The sequence below is a fragment of the Macaca mulatta genome, chromosome 20 (assembly GCF_049350105.2).
Source record: "Macaca mulatta isolate MMU2019108-1 chromosome 20, T2T-MMU8v2.0, whole genome shotgun sequence".
NCBI lineage: Eukaryota > Metazoa > Chordata > Mammalia > Primates > Cercopithecidae > Macaca > Macaca mulatta.
In genome coordinates, this window is record NC_133425.1 from 76,561,397 (window position 1) to 76,576,102 (window position 14,706).

General features: G+C 48.8%; 1 protein-coding gene across 5 annotated transcripts in view; it reads right to left on the reverse strand.

The window, feature by feature from the left end:
- LOC717465 (polycystin-1-like protein 2) overlaps positions 1-14,706 on the reverse strand; it is a 126,784-nt gene that overhangs the window by 72,515 nt on the left and 39,563 nt on the right. For all 5 annotated transcript variants that reach the window (XM_077986940.1, XM_015126689.3, XM_077986943.1 and 2 more), the window contains 5 exons: positions 11,129-11,533; positions 7,750-7,827; positions 4,030-4,079; positions 1,898-2,015; positions 773-980 (listed from right to left, as the gene is read on the reverse strand). In XM_077986940.1, coding sequence (XP_077843066.1) covers positions 773-980; positions 1,898-2,015; positions 4,030-4,079; positions 7,750-7,827; positions 11,129-11,533 — 859 coding nt within the window. The remainder of the gene's footprint in view (positions 1-772; positions 981-1,897; positions 2,016-4,029; positions 4,080-7,749; positions 7,828-11,128; positions 11,534-14,706) is intronic.

Genomic DNA, 14,706 nt, shown 5'->3' on the forward strand with positions numbered 1-14,706 from the left:
CTGGGAGGCCGAGGCAGGTGGATCACCTAAGGTCAGGAGTTCGAGACCAGCCTATCCAACGTGGTGAAACCCCGCTTCTACAAAAAACATAAAAATTAGCTGGGCACGGTAGCACGCGTGCCTGTAATCCCAGCTACTCGGGGGTCTGAGGCAGGAGAAAGGCTTGAACCTGGGAGGCGGAGGCTGCAGTGAGCTGCAGTGGCGCCACTGCACTCCAGCCTGGGTGACAGAGCGAGACTCCATTTCAAAAAAATAAAAATAAAAATAAAAATAAAAATAGAAATAAAGAACTCTCGGGTGATTTCTCTGTATCACTCTTAGGAAAAAGGGTAAAATCTTGATATGACCGGCAAGGCCCCACTTGAGCCCTGCCTACACTACCAGCTCCTTCCCACCCTTCTCTTCTCCATCCTCAGGACACCGGCCTCTTTCACTCCCTGATGATTCTCTGCTCCCTCCCTGTGCCCTCTCTGTTCCTGCTCCAGCTGCCCCTTCCCTGCCCTGTGAGTTTCTCCTGAACATCTCTGCTGAGCTTCAGTTCCTGAGAGAAGCCTCTCTGATCCCCAGTCAGGGCAGTTTTCATAGACGTGCGCTGTCTCCCTTCTTCATTCACGCCAGCAGTGCTGATCACCAGGTGGTAGCTAACCCCTAAGAGAACAGAGACCCCCACAGCCAGCCCTGCCCCAAGGCAGCCCCGGCCTTAGTGGGTCCTCGGTAAGTGTCGGCTGAATGAATGAATCAGGACCCTGGAGGAACTGCCCACGCGCCCCACCTGACTCGAGGCCTGAGTTCCCAGGGCGCAGACACGTAGAGGCACCGCTCTGCCCTGTTCTCCAGCTCCTGACCTCTCAGAACAGCCAGGCGCAGGGTGACAGCGGAGTCAGGCGGCGGCAGGCAGGATGCTGGAACCACCAGCTCCCTCTGGTCTGTGTGTAGCAGCTGCCTCTCAACACAGCCGCTCCACTGAGCCCAGCAACGCCCTGAGAGAAATGGACAGACACTGTTATCCATCAGGGGCCCTGAACGTGGCACAGACTGGTTTTGAAAGGGGTCATGAATAATAACATCAGCTCTAAATAAACATTTTAATTTTTTTTAACGTCACTTTTATTATTTATTTATTTATTTATTTATTTATTTGAGATGGAGTTTTGCCCTTGTTGCCGAGACTGGAGTGCGATGGCGCGATCTTGGCTCACTGCAACCTCTGCCTCCTGGGTTCAAACGATTCTCCTGCCTCAGCCTCCAGAGTAGCTAGGATTACAGGCATGCAACACCACACCTGGCTAATTTTTCTATTTTTAGTAGAGATGGGGTTTCACCAAGTTGACCAGGCTGGTCTTGAACTCCTGACCTCCAGTGATCCACCTGCCTCAGCCTCCCAAAGTGCTGGGATTACAGGCACAAGCAACTAGGCTCAGCCCCACCTGCTATTTCCATGGAATTTGCAAGGTCTGGCATGTACAAGTTACACAAAATGTCGGCCATAGGAAAAGCTGGTGTGAAGACTAAGAAAAAGAACAGCAAAGTCTGACCGCTGCTCACCACTTCTTAATGAAACAGGACAATTCAAGAAATCTATCGTCGGCAGTGCGCGGTGGCTTATGTCTGTAATTCCAGCACTTTGGGAGGCCAAGGCAGGTGGATCGCCTGAGGTCAGGAGTTCGAGATCAGCCCGGCCAACATAGTGAAACCCTATCTCTACTAAAAATACAAAAATTAGCTGGGTGTGGTGGTAGGCACCTATAATCCCAGCTACTCAGGAGGCTGAGGCAGGAGAATGGCTTGAACCCAGGAGGCGGAGGTTGCAGTGAGCCGAGATCGCGCCATTGCACTCCAGGCTGGGCAGCGAAACTCTGTCTCAAAAAAAAAAAAAAAGAACTCTATCATCACCTACCACATGACCATTGGAAGCGTAATTCCTTGTCATTGTCCGGCCAGTCCAGGGTCACTGTCGTGAAAGGATCCACGTATGGACCAGGTTGGATAGACACCTCCATATCGCCTTTATCTTTCTGCAAAAAAATGCAGCCAGCTGGTGAGACTCCCACTACAGTTAGCTCAGGCTCACTGTGGGGTGCTGTTGGCATCCCCCTTTCACCCTAGAGCAGTCTGCACCAAAAGCAGCCTCAGTGTAAGGCGTGGAGTGGAGACAGACCCTGGCCAATCCCCCGGCTTCCTTCCCCTCATGGGGCATGGAATCAGTTGCTCAGGATCCCTGGCTAAGTAATGTGATTCTGAGTGTGGGCTCCAGAAACACGGGGTGTTCCTGGAGTAAGTTCTGGTGGGACTTGTTAAACAGCTCAGGCTGTAGAGCTTCTTGCTCAAGCCTCGAAGTCCTGACCTGAAATAACACGGGGCTACAGTGGAACTCCACACCCAGTGGCCTCCCATGGCCTGAGAATAAAATCCAAACTTCTTGCCTTGGCACCTAAGGCTCCGCGTGATCTGGCCTCTGTGTCCATAATCTCCTACATCCCTCTCCTCCACCAGGCTCCAGCCATGCTGGCTTCAGGCCATCGCCTGCCTCTGAGATCTGCCCGCTCAGAAAGCTCTTGTTCTGCTTTCCAGCATGGCTAGCTGGCTGATCTTCACGTGTCCACTTACACGTCACCTCTGGAGAGGCCGTGTCTGACCACATCAGCCAGACCACACTGTACATTGCTATCACTGCACCCTATTGGTTCTTATTCGGTACTTATCACAATTCCTAATTCTATGATAATTTGTTTGCTGGAGTTTTTTTTTTGGGGGGGGGGGTTGGTTTTTTTTTTTTTGGTTTTTTTTTTTGAGACAGGGTCTTACTCTATTACCCAGGCTGGAGTGCAGTGGCACAGCCATGGCTCACTGCGGCCTCAACCTCTCAGGCCCAAACTATCCTCCCACCTCAGCCTCCCAAGTAGCTGGGACCACAGGCATGCACCTTAATGACTGGCTAATTTTTAATTTTTTTTTTTTTGAGAGATGAGGGTCTCACTTTGTTGTTCGAACTCCTGGGCTCAAGTGATCCTCCCATCTGGGCCTCCCAAAGTGCTGGGATTACAGGCATGAGTCACCGTACCTGGCCAATATATTCATTAGTATTACTCAGTAAGCTTCATGAAGGCGGGGACTATATGTGCTTATTCACTATTGCATTTCCAGCCCCTAATACCTAGCCTTGAACACTGTAGATGCACAATAAATCTTCATTATAGAATAAATGCATGCCTGAACGACGTCAACAGCAAGGAGTTGAACTCAGTCTTTGTTATAAAAACTAAAGAGCTTGGGCCAGTTTTCTTTTTTGTCCTGCTTTCTAATATAAGCATTAAAAGTGATAAATTTCCCTCTGAGCACTGCTTTAGCTGTATTCCACAAATTTGCATAGGTCGTGCTGTCATTATCATGTAGTTAGATATACTTTCTAATTTCCCTTGTGATTTCTTCTTGAGCTATTGATTTTTTTACAAGTGTGCTGTTTAATTGCCAAGATATCTAACAGATATCTACATATCCTAGATAGCTTATTATCGATTTACAACCTAACTCTGTTGTGATTAGACAACTTGCTTTGTTTGAATTCAGTCATTTTAGGCCTCTTTTCAAATGGAAGACGCCTCAGGGATTCCTAGTGCTCTGGCCATTGGTACCAACACACCAAAACTCAAAACGAAAACAGAGTGCTTGGACATCTTTTCCTTGTGAGGTTAAACTTTTTTTTTTCTTTTGTTTTCTGAGACCGAGTCTTGCCGTGTTGCCCAGGCTGGAGTGTAGTGGCGCGATCTCGGCTCACGGCAAGCTCCTCCTCCCAGGTTCCCGCCATTCTCCTGCCTCAGCTTCCTGACTAGCTGGGACTACAGGCTCCCGCCACAACGCCTGGCTAATTTTTTGTATTTTTAGTAGAGATGGGGTTTCACTGTGTTAGCCAGGATGGTCTCAATCTCTTGACCTCGTGATCTGCCCACCTCGGCCTCCCCAAGTGCTGGGATTACAGGTGTAAGCCACCGCGCCTGGCCAGGTTAAATGTTTTTTGAAGACAATACTCACATTCTTTCCTTCAGCATTCATCCCAGATGGTTCTTGGAGACTGGAAGGGGCTGTGAACACAGTGGGAAGGGGTATCAAGCTTTGGTTGGAAACCTTATAAAAGGTTGCCAAAAGATAGAGTCAGAGAGTCATGTGGAAAATGCCACCAGGAGCATCAGCCTGTCTTTGAAAATGGTTTAAGGAGGCCGGGCGCGGTGGCTCAAGCCTGTAATCCCAGCACTTTGGGAGGCCGAGACGGGCGGATCACGAGGTCAGGAGATCGAGACCATCCTGGCTAACACGGTGAAACCCCGTCTCTACTAAAAAATACAAAAAAAACTAGCCGGGCGAGGTGGCGGGCGCCTGTAGTCCCAGCTACTCGGGAGGCTGAGGCAGGAGAATGGCGGGAACCTGGGAGGCGGAGCTTGCAGTGAGCTGAGATCCGGCCACAGCACTCCAGCCTGGGCGACAGAGCGAGACTCCGCCTCAAAAAAAAAAAAAAAAAAAAAAGAAAAAAGAAAATGGTTTAAGGGAACATAGCAAATGTTCAGGTCATAGGGAAATGGATTAAAAGTGAGCCATCATGTCCACCGCTGGACTGAAGACACCTCTTTGATAGTTGAGATAGAGGCAGCTGCCAGGGCAGATAAAACACAAGATTTAGAGTCAGACAGATGCAGTTATACACTGCTAATGTGTTGTTGTTGTTGTTGTTGTTGTTGTTGTTGTTGTTGTTGTTTTCAAGACACAGTCTCCCTCTCTCTCTCAGGCTGGAGTGCAGTGGCATGATCTCGGCTCACTGCAACCTCTGTCTCCCGGGTTCAAGCCATTCTCCTGCCTCAGCCTCCTGAGTAGCTGGGATTACAGGTGCCCGCCACCACACCCAGCTAATTTTTTGTATTTTTGGTAAAGACAGCATTTCACCTTGTTGGCCAGGCTGGGCTTAAACTCCTGACCTCAGGTGATCCGCTCATCTCGACCTCCCAAAGTGCTGGGATTAGAGGCATGATCCACTGGGCCCAGCCTGCACTGCTAATGTTTAACTACCAGTAAAGGAGGTGGGAGTGAGGAGCCCTGATTTGTAGCGTTTGTCAATTTCCATGGTATAAATATTCCCACCAAGCTATAAACCTGATGCTACTGAATATGGAGTGAGGAGAGATGGGCACGCTCACCTCTGGCAAGTGGGTGGAGTCGGCACCACACACTATGCTGCTGTCAGATTCTCTTACTGGCCTCCTATTGGCTATGTGAACTGGGCAGGTGAGTCATCCTCTCTGAGTCTTGGTTTCCTCATTTGTAAAAATGCCTGGAGGCCATCCCTTTTTCTTAGGGCTCCAGGAAGACTGAATGTAGTGCTGTTTATAGAATTACTTTGTAAACTATACATCTAGAAAGAATGCTAGCGTGTCAAGTTTAAACAATGGGAAAAGGTACAATCAATTGATGTCTCTGAAAAAATATATATTTTTGAGATGGAGTCTAGCTCTGTTGCCCAGGCTGTAGTGTAGTGGCATGATCTTGGTTCACTGCAACCTGCACCTCCCGGGTTCAAGCGATTCTCCTGCCTCAGCCTGCTAAGTGGCTGGGATTATAGGTGTGCACCACCATACCCAACTAATTTTTGTATTTTTAGTAGAGACAGGGTTTCACCATGTTGCCCAGGTTGATCTTGAACCTCTGACCCCCAGTGATCCACCCGCTTCGACCTCCCAAAGTGTTGGGATTACAGGCGTGAGCCATTGTGCCCGGCCTACTGAAAATATTGAAATATTAATGATTAATGTCTAATTAAAGTATAGTGATTAAGATAGGAACTTACAGTTATTTTGTGTGATTCACTAAGGCCCTGGATATATATATAAGGATATATATAAAGATCAGTAGCACTGATCTTTAAAAAAGTCTCTCTCAGTGAATTCTCATTCACACAACTATAATTCCACAGGCATGTAAAACTATACAAATCAAGGCTAAGATGCCAGATAAAGGGGGCTTTCTTAACCTTAAGAAGGAAGGCAGTCCAATCACCCCGAATGAAAAAATTAGGAGAAATATTTGCTGCCTTTGATCCTGCCATGAATCAGCCGTGTGACTTCTGCAAAGTCAATTAAACTTTCTGGGCCTCAAATCCCGTATCTGGCTGTCGAATTTCCAGGCATCTATGCCTCGCTCCCTTGGTAGCAGCATCTTGGGTGATATTTTCCCTAAGAACCATCCCTCCCCAACTCTCAGGCCTTGGTTTGGGTGAAGCTGACCCTACATTGTACTCCAGGGTGGGCATGAGACTGTGACCTGCCAAACTGACTGCCACTTCCCCGGTCTCAGCAGCTGGTCCAGGAGAAACCATGAACTGAGCTTCAGCCAGCAAGACGCAGCCTCAGGACTTCTACTAGGAATCTCCATCAAGAGGTGCTCTTTCTCCTCTGGGGTTAAGGATCAAAGCCTGGGGCCATCTTACTACTGCCAGAAAGAGAGAATCCAAAAGAAGCCATCGCTGAACCAGAGAGAGAGAGAGGCAGGTTTCTGAAAACATTGTCTGAGCAACGCATCCAGCTGTGTTTAAGAACAGGTCCACTCCCTGGGCTTTTCATTTTCATTTTCTTTTTTCTTTTCGGGGGGGACACCATTGCACATTGTCACCCAGGCTGGAGTGCAGTGGCATGATCTTGGCTCACTGCAACCTCTGCCTCCTAGGCTCAAACGATTCTCCTTGCCTCAGCCTCCCCAGTAGCTGGGACTACAGGTGTGTGCCGCCACGCCCAGCTAATTTTCATATTTTTAGTAGAGACAGGTTTTCGTCACATTGGCCAGGCTGGTCTCGAACTTCTGATCTCAAGTGATCCACCACCTCGGCCTCCCAAAGTGCTGGGATTGTAGGCACGAGCCACGGTGACCAGCCAGCTTTTCATTTTCTGAGCTGATAAAATTTCCTTTTGACTCAAGCCAGTTCGAGCTTCTTTTCTGTCCCTTGCTACTTGAACTGTCCTAGCAAACACATTCAAGTGATCTCTACCTCTGTGATGGCTACTGTCAGCTAGTTCCCCGACAGCCATTACCCCAGCCTTCCTCCTGGCAGCCAGAATCCACCTTCTCCCACAGAACCTGAAAACGCTGGGTATCTGCTTTTCCAGTGCACTTTATAGCTGCAGACATGACCCTACTTTGGTCATGGTATCTGAGGTGATGATTATGTAGAGTGGGAAAGATTTTTCCCCTAATAAAAAGAAGTACACACAAGGAAACCCCTTCTCCCGCTGCTGGATAATGCTGGGTTGACACACAATATCTGGAACTGCAGCAGTCACTTTGATTCCCTGAGCAGCAAGCCTAAGGCAGCCCCAAAGCTCTAAGGATGGCAGAGGAGAAAGATAGACTGAGCCTGGTTTCTTGCTGGCATCGCTGAGCCACCGAACCAACCCTGGAAGTGCTTACCTCCAACTTCTTATGTGAGATGAGAAAGCCCTGAATCTGAAGCTACTTAGGTTGGACTTTCTGTTACTTGCAGCTTAAAGCATCATAATGAATGCAAACTCTCGTTTTAGAATTCTGTATCAGTGGTTAAATGTTTTACTGTAAACATCATTGCCTCCTTAGAATAACTAGAGGATTCTAACCATCTGTAGAACAAGATACATATTCAGAGCCGTGTTTGGAAAGGCCCCTCACTAGAGCCTAAGCAGTTGCAATGCCCTGGACTCCTGGTAAAAGGTTTTATGCCCCCTTGCAGAAACACCTTGCCTGTGATAGTGATGTTCCCGATTTCCAAACTCAGGTTGGAGAAGGCATTCTTCACCAGCATGGTGACCAGAAAGGTACCTGCAATACAAAGGACCCAGAGTCACAGCCGTTGTCATGAATTTGACCAAGAAAACTCTCCCAGCTTGCTTCCCTAGTCCACTGATGCCTCTAACGAAATATTTCACCTCTGAGCATTTAATGAATCCCTGCTGTATGTCAGGCACGGTGCAAGCCTCTGGGGACACAGAGAAAGGAGCTTGGTTCTTGTCCTCAGGGGCCTTATGATGTGTAGACACACAGGACAGTGAACGCCAAACCATGGGAGGAATCGGCATGGGGCACTGTGGGCAGTGGGTGGGGCCGCTTCAACCTCAGGAGAGAAAGAAATGGTTCACAGGATGGAGCCAAGGCTGGAGCTAAATTCCAAAGGAGAAGTAGGTTTTCAATAGATAAGACTGGGGATTCCCAAGAGGGAGAGACATAGCAGTATTGTGAGAAGGGTGGAGAGAGTGGAGAAGGAATTTTTTATTTTATTTTATTTTATTTTTGAGACAGGATCTTACTCTGTCATCCAGACTAGAGTGCAGTGGCACGATCTCAGCTCACCACAACCTCCACCTACCTCCCAGGCTCAAGTAATTCTCCCGCCTCAGCCTCCCGAGTAGCTGGGATTACAGGCTCATGCCACCACGCATGGGGTGGAAGGCGTCAGGAGGAAGGGGCTGCATTTCTACATCTGGGAAAGAACTGCATCTGGCTGGGAGTCAGCCAAGAAATGGGTCAGAATGTTCTGTGGACCAGATGTGTGCCTTGGGGAGAGGGGTGCTGACGAGGGCAGGGAGAATGAGGAGAGTCCAACAGAGAGGGGAGGTGGCCAAGGAGAAGGAGCCAGGGCATGTGGCCAGCTAACGGGGAGGCATCCCCCACCACCCGAGGAGCAAAGGCCTATAAGGCCCAGCTGGGGGCCCCAAGAACCCAGAGAAGCTCCTCAAGAAAAAGGCAGCTTCAAACATTTGCTCAACCTCAAGAACCAGGCCGGCACCACCAAGTGCAAATGTCCCTGCCCTGTCCTGTTCCCCTTCCATCCTTCCACCCACCGCCAGCCCTGGCATCATCCAAATCTGTTGGCCTCAGGGGCAGGAGAAGTCTGTTCATCATCTAACAGAGAGGGAAAGTCACAAGGCATGCGGAGATTTTATCAGACCGAGATCAACTTCCCCTGCAAAGCGACCTTTACAGCCGTGACTTTCAGGGGAGGAGTAATTTTTATAGGTGACAAAGCAAAATCTGCATCTGGCTTATAACCCATGCATGGTGTGATTTTCCAGCTGCAGCAGCCTCTAGATTTTCCCTCTTCCAAGTTGGACCCTTGGTATCTGGCAAAGCCCCGGTGGTTTTCTTCTCAAAGCTATGGTCCCTTCTGCTATCTGGTTTGTGGAGTTGCTTGCGGAGGGCGTTGTAACCCCACACCTGCATAGTGTCACCTGTTTTCTAGCGCACCTCTGAGATCCAGGGGGAGCTGCGGGCAGGTCCTGGATGGGCTGGAGACTCTGCCATTCTCATCACATTTCTGCCTGCTGATCTCATCAGGCCCTCAAGGACTCTCTGTTCCTTACAGATTAAATGCAAATGGGTGCTGTGGCCACCTCCCCTGGCTGGTGCCAGCCAGTCTGTCCTCCCATCAGCATCATTGCAAATACTTCTGAGGTAGACCAGAGATGGGACTTGGACCCCTGCCCTGCCTCATCGAGGACTCTACTTCAAGCTGGTTGGGGAGAGTGGCCCACGGCAGGCACAGACCCCAGTCAGATCATCCAGAGGTTGCACCGTAAATCTTGCTCAAGGTACCTTGCCCACTGATTGCAGACCTCGAGGAAACGAAAATAAACAGCTCCCACCTTAAATCTTACTCAAGGGAGTTAACCCTATAGCCTGCATGCACTGAAGTCTAGAAAAATGACCAATTTTACCCTTTGCCTCCTTATAATACTAAAAATCATGCCCAGGGCAGAGCTTTAACATGCTAATGAGATATACCACACATCAAGAAGCACGTGACCAGACTGCACAGGCGCTGAACATTCCCCACCTCCACATGCTTAAATGTCACCCTTTTCCCACCCCACCTCCTTTAAGAATGCCAGACGCGGTGGCTCACGCTTGTAATCCCAGCACTTTGGGAGGTTGAGGCAGGCAGATCATGTGAGGTCAGGAGTTCAAGACCAGCCTGGCCAACTTGGTTAAACCCCATATCCACTAAAAATAAAATAATTAGTCAGGCATGGTGGTACATGCCTGTAGTCTCAGCTACTGGGGAGGCTGAGGCAGGAGAATCTCTTGAACCTGGGAGGTGAAGGTTGCAGTGAGCTGAGATCAAGCCACTGCACTCCAGCCTGAGTGACAGAGAGAGACTCCATTTCAAAAAAAAAGATAGGCTGGGCGCAAGGGCTCACGCCTGTAATCCCAGCATTTTGGGAGGCCAAGGCGGGTGGATCACCTGAGGTTGGGAGTTCGAGACCAGCCTGGCCAACATGGTGAAACTCCTCTCTACTAAAAATACAAAAAAAAATTATCTGGGCATGGTGGTGCACGTCTGTAATCCCAGCTGCTTGGGAGGCTGAGGCATGAGAATTGCTTGAACCCAGGAGGCAGAGGTTGCAGCGAGTCAAGATTGAGCCACTGACTACACTCCAGCCTGGGAGACAGAGCAAGACGCCGTCTCCAAAAAAAAAAAAGAATGCCTTCCGGACTCTCTGCAGAGTCAACCCCTGAACCTCCACTCCAGTGCTGCCTCCTTTATGTTTGAACACAGCCTCGTCCGTGAGCGTTTCAGTACATCAGAGCCTAAGACCCTGCGGTCGGCAACACTTCCTCTCTCCATCCCCGTCTCTGCCATTCTGATTTTTACCTCTTTCCCCCAGGGCATCACCTGCAGTTCCCCAAACCACACTCTGCTCTAGAGATGTTTGAGGAAATCTGAATATGCCTGGTCTCTTACAGGGGCCCTAAATGGGGGTGATTTTTCCCCCAGGGGACATTTGGCAATGTCTGACATTTTTATCATCATGACTTGGGGTGCTGGTGCTACTAGCATCTAGTGAACAAAAGCCAGGGATGCTGCCAAAACTCCTTCAGTACCAGCCCCCAACTGTAACAAGGAATGATCCAGCCCCAAATGTCAGAAGTGCCAAAGTTGAGAACCGATAACTCGATGATGGCAGATTACACCTGGCTGTTCCTTATCTTGTGACCCAGGCAGGGTGCTGTGAGCTACATCTATGTCCAGGACACACTGGAAAACTGGCTGGCAGGACCCCGGGCACCAAGTCAGAAAGGGAAGAGGAGGGGCACCAGAAGGCGAGCCACTAACCCCATGTACCTTCAACTGGAATAGCCAAGCGGTAAATCCCAAATGGCTCTCCAAAGCTCACTTGCTCGTGGGAGAAGGTTGCATTGAGTCCTGCCACCTCAAAGGTCAGCTCTTCTGGGGTGCCCTGAGCCACTGAGATGTTGATCAATAGGTCCTGTCCAAGTTCCAAATGGTCAGAAGCCCAGGAGGCTTGCAGCCCTGACAGCAGCTCCACCAAGTGGACTGTGATGTTCCCGGAGAGTGCGGAGGAGGTGGTGCTGCTGGTGGCTTGGATCTCCAGGCGGTGCCTCCCAGGGCCCATCAGTTTCTGGGTTTCTGTGTCCAGGGTCAGATTGTATGGTAGCGAGCCCCTTTGGGCGGTGGACTCGGCCAGGGTTATGTCACCCGAAAGCACAGTGTAAGTCACTCCTGTTCCTAGGTGGGGTAAGAAAAATTTAAGAATGTTGGTAACAACCATGCAGTTGATAATACTATGGCAGCTCAGACTCAGTCTCTGAAGCCTGATTCTGATATAGACATGGATACAGACACAGATACAAAGCAATATGTAAGGATGTGCCACTTTCTTCAAATATTAATGGTGATTATCCCTGAGTATTAGGTTAATAACTGATTTTGTCTTTTTTTTTTTTTTTTTAAAAGACAGAGTCTGGCACCGTTGCCTGGGCTGAAGTGCAGTGGTGCGATCTTGGCTTACTGCAACCTCTGCCTCCTGGGTTCAAGCAATTCTCCTGCCTCAGCTTCTCGAGTAGCTAGGATTACAGGCACCTGCCACAACATCCAGCTAATTTTTTGCATATTTAGTAGAGATGGGATTTCACCATGTTGCCAGGATGGTCTCAAACTCCTGACCTTGTGATTTGCCCACCTCAGCCTCCCAAAGTACCAGGATTACAGGCGTGAGTCACCACGCCCAGCCATGATTTTGTCATTTGGGGGTCCTCTCTGTTCATCTGCATATTCTAACTTATTTATACTACGCATGTCTTACCCGAGAACCTAAATATTTGTAATTTAAAAATTACCACATTTAGTTGCCAGAGATGTCCTGGTTGGGGGAGGAGGAGGACTAAAAGGGAGCATCTCTTAAGAGTGGGGGCTAATTTTTACACATAAGAATTAGCTTTGGGTCTTGTTTTAAGCAGGAGCAAGTGAAGCCATTCCTTCAACCTACACTGGTAACTGCCCGGAACCCTGCACACCAACATGAGAACTCAGCCCATTCACGGCAAGATGGGGGCTCCCTTGCAGTTTGCAGATGGTTGTTCTACTGGATGCTAAATATTGTGGTTGACTCTTAAAATCTGACTTAAATCAACAAATGAGGATTCTTTCCAGTGAAAACCAAGCTAGCATAGTTCTTGTCTGGATGATGATGATGATGATGACTACGACGTAAGCCCTATGAGAATGGGAACCCTGACTTTCATATTTACTGCTGCCTCCCCCACAGCCGGCAGAGTAGGCACTCAATTATATTAGTAGGATGAGTAAATAAATGAAAGATTATTTTGTTTCCTCAGGTGCACATATGAGCCGTCTTCATCCAATAAGCACACAAGAACTGAAGGGGTTTCCTGAGCGCTGTGTTAAAGCTCCATTTTTGGCTTCCATAGCTATTGCTATGACAGGGCTCCAGGTGGGATGTGAGGTCAAACCGAGCCACGTGCTCACTGCACTAGCTCTGTGCTGCCGTGTTTACATCAACAGGCCTCTATTCTGATCTCAAATTGGGCCTGGGCTTCAGGAAAAATGCTGCCTTGGGTGAGGATGAGTCTTAGCCAAGAGGGTCTCTATTGAGAGAAGGGGTGATAATTTAAAATATTTAACAACCAACACTGCATAGGCGCCAACCAATTAGAATGGATGCTCTGATAAATCAGAATAGACACTGCGACCAACAAATAGATGCCATGACCAATCAGAATAGACACTGTGACCAATCAGAATGGACACCTTGACCAATCAAAATAGACATGACAACCAATCACAGCAGTCTCTGTGACCAATCAGAAAACACAGGCCGGGCGCCGTGGCTCATTCCTGTAATCCCAGCACTTTGGGAGGCCAAGGCAGGTGGATCATGAGGTCAGGAGTTCCAGATCAGCTTGGCCAATATGGTGAAACCCTGTCTCTACTAAAAATACAAAAATTAGCTGGGTGTGGTGGTGGGTGCCTGTAATCCCAGCTCCTAGGGAGACTGAGGCAGGAGAATCACTTGAATCCGGGAGGCGGAGGTTGCATTGAGCTAAGATCATGCCCCTGCACTCCAGCCTGGGACACAGCGAGACTCCATCTCAAAACAAAAAACAAACAAACAAAACAAAACAAAAACCAAACGACAACAACAACAACAAAAAAAAACCACTGTGGCCAGGCGCAGTGGCTCACGCCTGCAATTCTAACCTTTTGGGAGGCAGATGAGGGCAACTTAACTCAGGTCAGGAGTTCGAGACCAGCCTGGCCAATATGCGAAATCCCATCTCTACTAAAATACAAAAAAATACAAAAAAATAAAATAAAATAACTAGGCATGGTGGCACACACCTGTAGTCCCAGCTACCCAGGAGGCTGAGTCACTTCAACCTGGGTGGTGGAAGTTGCAGTGAGCCGAGATCACACCACTGCACTCCAGCCTGGATGACAGAGCAAGACTCTATCTCAAAAAAAAAAAATAGACACTGTGACCAATCAGAACGGACATGACAATCAATTAGAGCAGTCTCTGTGACCAATCAAAAAACACACTGTGACCAGTCAGAATGGACCCCAGCCATAACAGCTGGCATGGCTATACCAGTGGGTGCAGCTGAATACTGGCCTTGGCCAGGGGCAACTTGATTGTGTGCCCAGCTAGTTGATGCTGGCTGCACCGAGATGGGCTCAGGCCCAGTTGGTAGTAGTCCCAGTGCCACCTCATCCTAATCAAATGCCCAACAGGAAGTGACTTGGAAGTTCGGTTCTACAGGGATGCAAAGAAGGGCCTTTGGAAGGCTGGGAGCGCTCACTAGCTTACTAGCCTTCCGACTCTGGGCAAATGTTTTAACCTTTCTGTGTCTTCATTTCTTCATCTGTAAAATGAAGATAATACTAGTATGTAATGAGTAGGCAAGTTTATGCAAAGCACTGAGAACAGTGCCTGGCACACACTAGGTGCTAAATAAATGAATAAATGCTAGTTTAAAAATGAACTCGGCCAGGCATAGTGGTTCACGCCTATAATCCCAGCACCTTGGGAGGCCAAGGCAGGTGGATCATCTGAGGTCAGGAGTTTGAGATCAGCCTGACCAACATGGTGAAACCCCGTCTCTAGTAAATACAAAAAATTAGCCAGGTGTGGTGGCGCATGCTTGTAATCCCAGCTACTTGGGAGGCTGAGGCAGGGGAATCACTTGAACCCAGGAGGTGGAGGTTGCAGTGAGCTGAGATTGCGCCATTGCACTCCACCTGGGCAATAAGAGCAAAACTCCTCAAAAAAAAGAACTCAGTAGGTGATCCTTGTTACTCTTTAATTTTTTTTAAACAGGGTCTCACTCTGATGTCCTGGCTGGCGTGCAGTGGCATGATCTCAGCTCACTGCAGCCTCG